The 10,000-nt window shown below is 40.8% G+C and overlaps 1 protein-coding gene across 1 annotated transcript in view; it reads left to right on the plus strand.

The window, feature by feature from the left end:
• acss1 (acyl-CoA synthetase short chain family member 1) overlaps nucleotides 1-10,000 on the plus strand; it is a 26,883-nt gene that overhangs the window by 6,216 nt on the left and 10,667 nt on the right. The window contains exons 4-8 of the mRNA XM_061929440.1: nucleotides 3,076-3,251; nucleotides 3,324-3,476; nucleotides 4,758-4,905; nucleotides 5,059-5,196; nucleotides 9,251-9,343. Coding sequence (XP_061785424.1) covers nucleotides 3,076-3,251; nucleotides 3,324-3,476; nucleotides 4,758-4,905; nucleotides 5,059-5,196; nucleotides 9,251-9,343 — 708 coding nt within the window. The remainder of the gene's footprint in view (nucleotides 1-3,075; nucleotides 3,252-3,323; nucleotides 3,477-4,757; nucleotides 4,906-5,058; nucleotides 5,197-9,250; nucleotides 9,344-10,000) is intronic.

Consider the following 10,000-nt stretch of genomic DNA (forward strand, 5'->3'; position numbering starts at 1 on the left):
TGTTTAAAAAATCTGCAACATCTCGAGGACGTTGAATAATGTTTGTTTGTAGAATAAAATTATTATTTCTCTCTTAAAAGTCCTGCTTATTTCCTGATATACAAACCTTAATTTAGGATGTCTTATCGAGTCAAATATCTTTAATTTAATTTGACTAGATTGTCGTATTTTTCTTTAAAATCTAGTCTTTGTATCTCATATTTTGACAGCTGTGTTTCGCAGTGTAGCGCTTGACTTCAGAAACGTATCCTCTTGGGGAAAAACATTTATAATTGTGCAACATTTTAAGGCATGTGTCAAACTCAAGGCCCGGGGGCCACTTCTGGCCCACCACATTGTTTTATGTGGCCTGCGAAAGCCTGGAAAAAAGAGTTTCAATAAAATACTTTTTTATTTATTTATTTATTTTTTTTTACTAAATGCATTCGTTCTTTCAATTTTGACGGAAAAAAATGCATATTTTAAACTTTAATATTATATTATTATATACTGTATTGCAAAACTATTTTTGTGAGATAAAAACAAATGGTTAAATATCGGTTTGTCACCTTTATTTATAAATTTAAAGCAAGTTATTCATAAAAAAATCAAATAATCAAATGCATATGCATTTCGATTGATCATGATTAATCACAGGTTATTACCCGCATGGATAATGTCAATTCATTTGAAAAAGCAGCCATTACTGCGATGTGGCCCTCAATGAAAATGAGGTTGACACCCCTGTTTTAGGGCCACACAGCTTTTACAGAGACGACTCAAGAGGGCGTGAGAGCCCATCACTTTAATACAACTGTAGTTCATTAGCATCACCACTAGGTGGAGCAAGGACGCTCATACTAGAGATGCGCGGTTTGCGGACACAACCGCGGAGTCCGCGGATTATCCGCGGATCGGGCGGATGAAATTTTAAAAAATAAGATTTTATCCGCTCGCGGGTCGGGTCGGGCGGATTAATTAGATATTTTTTTTTTTTTTTTTTTTTTTTTTTTTGCGGGTGGCAGTTAAACCAATTGGGAAATATATATACATAGTTAAATGTTGTTACCCACATACGAAAAACGAGCAGGCACCTGCAGCATATGCCACAACAGAAGAAAAAAAAAAGAAAGAGATGGACACTTTTACGGAGCGGAGGGACGCCTCGCCGGGGTCCAGGACCGAGGCTCCTTCCCCCGAGAGGGCCCCACCGGGAGCCGTAGCTGAGGCGATCCGCGAGAAGGGCCCGACGCACGTCCAGGGTCACTACCGCGCCCACCGCACTGACACCCCGCCTCGTCCGCTTTCGCCGCGGCCGACGTCACGCGCAGCAGGTAAGCAGCTTACCTGCCCGCCACCCCCGTGGCCGGGGGCTCGTAACATGGGTCACTCCGCGCGCTCCGCCCGCGCAGCTTACCTGCTTGCTCGCAAAATGATTATTAGCATTCAGACAGGTTAAAATGTTGCTAAAACCATCACTTTTCTATCAGTCACAGTGACTTTTCAAAACAAAAATATTACAGCAAAAATCATATGGGTTGATTGACATGTTTATTCTGTAAGCTAACTTAAATAGTTTGAAATTATTTTGACAGTTAATGCCAGTTATCCTGTCAACCTTTCACAAGACTTCAATTTGTTAATTGAAAGTATAAATAGTATAAACACTTTTAACAGTATGTCTTGCTGTGAAATACAGCCGACAGGATGGCGCACCAAACACAAAGCAAGGCCATGCTGCAGGAGAACAAAGGACTTCTTTCATTTAAGGTTTGTGATAAACCATCAAACTCATTCGTTAAAAGGACTCTATAGTAATATAAAGCGAATTTTTCTGGACATTATCATGCAAGAAAAGTTTATTTTTGGGATCGCGATCACCGCGTAATGATTTTTAAAGGTTGCATTACATTATTAACTGTCCCATGTGATCAGCCAGTGCGATTGGAAGTCCATGCTCAATTATTGCCTCCGTAAATAAAACTTCGGCATTTATCACATCCAAAGAATCTGTTTGGGCGACGAAAAACGTTGAAAGTTTTCCACTTGTATCGCTAGCAACGGCATTAGACTTGTGTTTTTTTGTCCCAACATGGTCTTTTACATCACTAATTCCTCCGTGTCCGATCGAAAAATCTTGTCTGCACAAGGTGCAATTCGCGTAGTTTTCACCCTTTTTTTTTTTTTAAATTAATATTAGATATATAACAACGGGCGGATGGCGGGCGGATGCAGTTCTGATCAAACGTTACATCGGGTGGATGGCGGATGGTTGACGACTTTCTGCCGCGGTTGCGGATGAAATAAATTGCCTATCCGCGCATCTCTAGCTCATACGTTGGAATACATGATAAAATACATAAGAGGTACACCGTAAACAACCATGCAGCTCTAGTTTTCTGCTGCTGCTGCACTCAAATCAATCAATCAAAGTTGACTTATATAGCCCAAAATCACAAGTGTCTCAAAGGGCTGCACAAGCCACAACTCCATGATACGACAAACATGCTTATTTTTATCCAAACATGCTAGCTATTAGCTCTTTATTCACTTAGCGCAGGGGTGTCAAACTCGTTTTCATTGAGGGCCACATCGCAGTAATGGCGGCCTTCAGAGGGCCAATTTTTTAAAATTAATGAAAATTAAGCGTGCGGGCAATAACCTGTGATTAATCAAAATTAAAATGTATCTGATTAAAAAAAAATACATCATTTGACAGCACTGATATAAATGTGTACCAATAATCCTCTCATATTATTACATTATTGCCTATGCACTTATTAGGTTTTTTCATGTACAAATTAATGGATAAATCATACTTAAAAGTGACAAGCAAATCTTTTTTTTTTTAACATATTTTTTTAATACACTATATAATACTGTAATATTTTGCATAATTGGATAATAACGTTTAAAAGATTAGCATTTTTCCTGTCAAAATCGAAATAATTATTTGCATTGAGTAAAAAAAAACCACACACTTTTCGCGGGCCACATACAACGATGTGGCGGGCCAGATCTGGCCCCCAGGCCTTGAGTTTGACACCTGTGATTTAGCGTAAGAAGCAAGCAACAACATGGTGTGTACACCCGCAGCCCAGTCCAGCACCGTCATCACCGTCAACGAGGGTGTCCGAGGCGGCAAGATCACCCATCTGAAGAAGACGGTGGACGCGGCGGTGCAGACCTGCCCGACCGTGCGGCAGGTGCTTGTCGCCATGAGGACGGACACGCCGGTCGCCATGACGACAAAGGATGTCGCCATGGAGGAGGTGAGAGGGCATCGAGCCAATCAAGGAGACGGCAGCCCGTGTATTTGTTGTAACCCCAGCGCGTCTTCACAGGAGATGAAGATGGAGGACGCCGTGTGTGAACCGGAGGCCATGGACAGCGAGGACGTGCTTTTCTTGCTTTACACGTCTGGCAGCACGGGGAAGCCCAAAGGACTCGTGCACACTCAGGCCGGATACCTGCTGTACACCTCACTTACACACAAGGTGATCATCAATCTATTGATTCGTCAGTCTACCCCAGGGCAGCTGTGGCTACAAATGTAGCTCACAGAGAAGTGGGAACCCATCATTCATTCACACCTGGTGGTGCCAGGTGTGAATGAATGATGGGTTCCCACTTCTCTGTGAGCACTTTGAGTATCTAATTATAGAAAAGGGCGATATAAAATCTAATCCATTATTATTATTTATTATTATAACTCAAATCCACCGTCTTCTTATTACTACAAACCCCAAAACCAGTGAAGTTGGCACGTTGTGTACATGGTAAATAAAAACAGAATACAATGATTTGCAAATCCCTTTCAACCTATATTTAATTGAATAGACTGCAAAGACAAGATATTTAACGTTCAAACGGGAAAACTTTATTATTTGCAAATATTAGCTCATTTGGAATTTGATGCTTGCAACTTGTTTCAAAAAGCTGACACAAGTGGCAAGAAGGACTGAGAAAGTTGAGGAATGCTCATCAAACACTTATTTGGAACATCCCACAGGTGAACAGGCTAATTGGGAACAGGTGGGTGCCATGATTGGGTATAAAAGCAGCTTCCATGAAATGCTCAGTCATTCACAAACAAGGATGGGGCGAGGGTCACCACTTTGTGAACAAATGCGTGAGCAAATTTTCGAACAGTTTAAGAACAACATTTCTCAAAGAGCTATTGCAAGGAATTTAGGGATTTCACCATCAAAAGGTTCAGATAATCTGGAGAAATCACTGCACGTAAGCGATGATATTACGGACCTTCGATCCCTCAGGCGGTACTGCATCAAAAAGCGACATCAGTGTGTAAAAGATATCACCACATGGGCTCAGAACACTTCAGAAAACCACTGTCAGTAACTACAGTTGGTCGCTACATCTGTAAGTGCAAGTTAAAACTCTACTATGCAAAGCCAAAGCCATTTATCAACAACACCCAGAAACACTGCCGGCTTCGCTGGGTCCGAGCTCATCTAAGATGGACTGATGCAAAGTGGAAAAGTGTTACTCTGAGCTCCTCCCCGAGTTTCTTACCCTATCTCTAAGGGAGAGCATAGCTCATGACCGCAAGTGAGGATGGGAGCGTAGGTTGACCGGTAAATTGAGGGCTTTGTGTTCTGTCTCAGCTCCTTCTTCACTATAACAAATTGATAAGAGGGTGCAAATCACGACCAGGATCATTTCTACCAACAATGAGTGTGTTTATGCTGACATGTGTTGTCGTATTGTTAGCACGAGCTAACTAAAAGGGGTCCTGTGTGTACTCTCCACTACAGTACGTCTTTGACTACAATGATGGTGACGTATTTGGCTGTGTCGCCGACATCGGTTGGATCACAGGACACAGTTACAGCGTGTACGGACCCCTGGCCAACGGTGGGACCACCGTGCTGTTTGAGAGCACCCCAGTTTACCCCGACCCAGGTATAACAGCTGCAGATTACTGCGCTTAAGCCTGACGTGGCCATCACAACGTGAGCTAAAATTAGCATCCGAGTCAGTACCTCGGTCATAATCTGTGGCACACAGCTGCACGCGGTCCAGATCTGTGCTCATGATGCTGGCTTGTGTTGGCAGGAAGGTACTGGGAGATGGTGGAGAGGCTTAAAATCAACCAGTTCTACGGCGCCCCGACAGCCATTCGCCTGCTACTCAAGTACGGCGACCAGTGGGTGCAAAAGTACGACCGCTCCAGCCTCAGAACACTCGGATCCGGTATGAAAATCAGTTTTATAGCCGAGTGAAGATGGCTTTCATTTATGTTTCCTCCAATAGTTGCCTCCATTCTAATTGACACTAGGAATGGGTGATATGGCCTAAAATCTGTATGTCACAATATATTATTCATCTATCCATTTTCTACCGCTTGTCCCTCTCGAGTCGCGGGGGGCTGAGGCCAGTGCACTCGGGCGGATGGCGGGGTACAGCCTAGACCACTGGCCACCTCATCGCAGGGCCAACACAGATAGACAACATTCACACATTATTTGGTATGTAAATGATAATAGAAGCATTTCAAAACAGGTTACGAGGCTCCTAATTTGGCTGCTGATGTATGCTGTAATAATGCGACATTTTCAGTTCTCTAAACTATTATTAATCTACAAAACCCAAAACCAGTGAAGTTGGCATGTTGTGTAAATAGTAAATAAAAACAGAATACAATGATTTGCAAATCCTTTGCAACTTATATTCAATTGAATAGACTGCAAAGACAAGATATTTAATGTTCAAACTGAGAAACTTAATTTTTTTTTGGAAATAATCATTAACTTAGAATTCAATGGCAGCAACACGTTGCAAAAAAGTTAGCACAGGAGCATTTTTACCACTGTGTTACATGGCCTTTCCTTTTAACAACACTCAGGAAACATTTGGGAACGGAGGAGACCAATTTTTGAAGCTTTTCATTCTTGCTTGATGATAAATGATAAATGGGTTGTACTTGTATAGCGCTTTTCTACCTTCAAGGTACTCAAAGCGCTTTGACAGTACTTCCACATTCACCCATTCACACACACATTCACACACTGATGGAGGGATGCAAGGCGCTAACCAGCACCCATCAGGAGCAAGGGTGAAGTGTCTTGCTCAGGACACTTGAACCAAGGACCCTCGGGTTGCGCACAGCCACTCTTCCACTGCGCCACGCCGTCCCATGATGTACAGCTTAAGTTGTTTAACAGTTCGGGATCTCTGTTGTGCTATTTTAGGCTTCATAATGCGCCCACATTTTCAATGGGAGACAGGTCTGTACTACAGGCAGGCTAGTCTAGTTCCCGCACTTTTTTACTATGAAGCCACGCTGTTGTAACACGTGCAGAATTTGGCTTGGCATTGTCTTTCTGAAATAAGCAGGGGCGTCCATGAAAAAGACGTTCCTTGGATGGCAACATATGTTGCTCCAAATCCTGTATGTACCTTTCAGCATTAATACAGATGTGTAAATTACCCACGCCTTGGGCATTAATACACACCCATACTATCACAGATGCTGGCTTTTGAACTTTGCGCCTGTAACAGTCCGGATGGTTCTTTTCCTCTTTGGTCCGGAGGACACGACGTCCACAGTTTCCAAAAACAATTTAAAATGTGCACTCGTCAGACCACAGAACTCTTTTCCACTTTGCATCGGCGGCGTTTCTGGGTGTTGTTGATAAATGGTTTTCGCTATGCATAGTAGAGTTTTAACTTGCACTTACAGATGTAGCGACCAACTGTAGTTACTGACAGTGGTTTTCCGAAATGTTCCTCAGCCCATGTGGTGATATCCTTTACACAGTGATGTCGCTTTTTGATGCAGTACTGCAGTGATTTGCTCACGCATTTGTTCACAAAGTGGTGACCCTCGTTCTAACATTAAATATCTTCAATTGAATATAAGTTGAAAAGGATTAGCAAATCATTGTATTCTGTTTTTATTTACCATTTACACAACGTGCCAACCTGCGATGAGGTGGCGACTTGTCCAGGGTGTACCCCGCCTTCCGCCCGATTGTAGCTGAGATAGGCTCCAGCGCCCCCCGCGACCCCAAAGGGAATAAGCGGTAGAAAATGGATGGATGGACAACGTGCCAACTTCACTGGTTTTGGGTTTTGTACTACTTGGTGTTGTAACATGGTTCTACCTACACTTCTGTTCAAATGTAATACTTTTTCTCCTGTTGTTTCAATACTTTACAGCAGTTTCGGGTGATACTACAAATATAAAAGTAGTTACAGGGGCAGTATTGTACTCATTTTCAAGATCATTTTTGATCACAATTACAATCAGACAAAAACACAGGATTCAGTACTTACATTTTTTTTATTATTGGCTCTGATTTAAATCATTTGGTTTTTGCCCTTAAAGTCTTCCTGTGACTAGGGTCATAGTTGCTGAGTTTGTAAACAATAGTTTGTGAACAATAAAAAAATAAAAAACGACAACAGATTTTTCTGCAAAAAAAAAAAAAATCGATTTAATCACTGTAGTATTGGCCATATACGATTCTATACTTGTTAATGCTGCTGTTGATATTTTTGCCCAGTCCACCTTGTTTTATATTTAAGAGCTCCAGGTTGCGGTTAACATATCCTCCTCCAGTGTGTAGTGTAGCATTTTGTGCTATTCCCTTTCTTCCAGATACTTTGGAGAGCAACATTCTACCATGTCAAATTCCTTGAGTGTTAAACCTTCTTGGCCAATAGGAGAAATATAATGTTAGAGAAAAATACGATTTAAAACATTTGTATGCACGTACAACACTTAAAACCTTCAGTATATCAGTATGTGGAATTAAATTATGGAATGGATTAAGCAAAGAAATCAAACAATGTACTAATATGATCCACTTCAAGAAACTCTTCAAACTTAAAGTGTTTACAAAGTACAAACCATGATAAACATTCTGAATTTATTCCATCCATCCATTCATTTTCTAGATAATGTTATTTCACCATATGAAATATAACTTACTTCACTGATTATTATTTATTTTTAATCTTATTACGTATGGAGTTTATTTTAAATAAATTGAGAACAGGAAGTGAACAAAAGTGTTAGCAACTGCTATGTAAAGGAAAAGGGGTAGGATTAAATAAGCTCTGCTTCTTCCTACTCCTTTTCGAACATGTTCAATAGAGAAACTGGAAATAGTGATGGATCATGTTGTATGCATGCATGTTCCAAATAAACTCAAACTCAATAAAGCTGATTCTGATAAGAATCTTCGTTTATTTGGCGACTCAAAAGTGGCTTTGCAAAGTAGAGGGACGTTAGCCGCTAGGAAGAATGCTACGTTGCGTTCGTTTGTTTGTTGCGGTTAAATTTGCGGCACACAGCTAGAATGTGTCATCATCAATGTGCATTTCCATGATACAACGATAGTTTTTAAAGCTATACTTAAGCATTTATATCTACACTTAAGCATATACAGTATATCGTATATTGTCTACATTGCCTAACACCAATTGACACCATCAATTAAAAAAAATATTCAGCTTATTTTCCTTTCAGAAAAACAAGCGATGCCATGAGATGGATGACACTGTACCACCATCTACCTGCACATGCATACATGGCATCTGTAGACATGCTGAAGAGTTCTAAAATAATTGCAGCTGTATCTCTATCCTTTTTATGGTAGAAAATTATGTAAAAAATACATATGTTTATAAATAGATATTACTTTTTTTCATTAGTCTAATAAACCCTAAATTTGAATAAATAAAAACTACTGGAGGAAGTACATTATTTTATTTTCAGGCTCCATGGGTGTTGTTGATACAGATTGGAGGATTTATTCCAATATTTTTTTTATATTTGTTTTATTTATTCTAACATTTTTTATATTTATTTTATAACAACACATATATGATTATAGAATATTAATTCATATTATAATTAATATTTACGAGACACTTATTCACTAAAAGGTCATTAGGATTCTTTATGTACCATTTCTTGCTCCTGCTGCAAAGGAAAGTCGCCAGAGGAATTTTCTCCAACACACACACACACACACACACACACACACACACACACACACACACACACACACACACACACACACACACACACACACACACACACACACACACACACACACGCACACACATATACACCTCCTTAAAGCAGCATGGAATGTCGAGCCAGGGTGGCTAACTCGCCCAAGTAATGTCACACACACCCAAACACACACCCATAATTCTAGTCTCAGCAGGGGGTGGTTCACTTCTCACTAGAGTGGGCTGGAACAATATGGCGGCCTTGTGCTCTTTTGTGCAGTGGGCGAGCCCATCAACACTGAGGCGTGGGAGTGGTACCACACTGTGGTGGGAGAGGGACGCTGTCCTGTGGTGGACACCTGGTGGCAAACAGGTAAGCGACGGAACATAGTTGCATGAGGTTGAATTGTTACGTTATATCTGTTGGCGTACGTTCAAATATCCTCATAGTGGTATTGTTATTAAACACACGGTCAAGGACTATTTGTCAGACAACTAATGGTACACACTACACTGTAGCACTGCATGCTTGAACAATTCTACCCCCTGCGGACACTTCAGTGTGTACAATTTGAGTCACACACTTTTTTGAAAGGCAGTAAAAACTTTCTTAGCTATAAAGCGCAGAGTATCCTCTACACGCAAGTCGTCAGCACAAAGGTTATTTAAGTGTGGAGAATCAGTTAGTGTTTAAGCCAGAAGTATACTTTCCAGCAAAAGCAGTGTTACATAAGATCAGGAATGTGTGTGCTCGTACATACTGTACATAATATGCACGAGCACACCAATGTTCCTCCTCTTGCACACACGTGAGCAGAGCCATTATTCATGCAAGCTCCAGATTTGGTTCTTTTTACTACAAAACCCAAAACCAGTGAAGTTGACATGTTGTGTAAATGGTAAATAAAAACAGAATACAATGACTTGCAAATCCTTTTCAACTTATAATCAATTCAATAGACTGCAAAGACAAGATATTTAATGTTCGAACTGGAAAACTTTATTTTTTGCAAATATTAGCTCATTAGGA

Source organism: Nerophis lumbriciformis, linkage group LG34 (assembly GCF_033978685.3).
Source record: "Nerophis lumbriciformis linkage group LG34, RoL_Nlum_v2.1, whole genome shotgun sequence".
NCBI lineage: Eukaryota > Metazoa > Chordata > Actinopteri > Syngnathiformes > Syngnathidae > Nerophis > Nerophis lumbriciformis.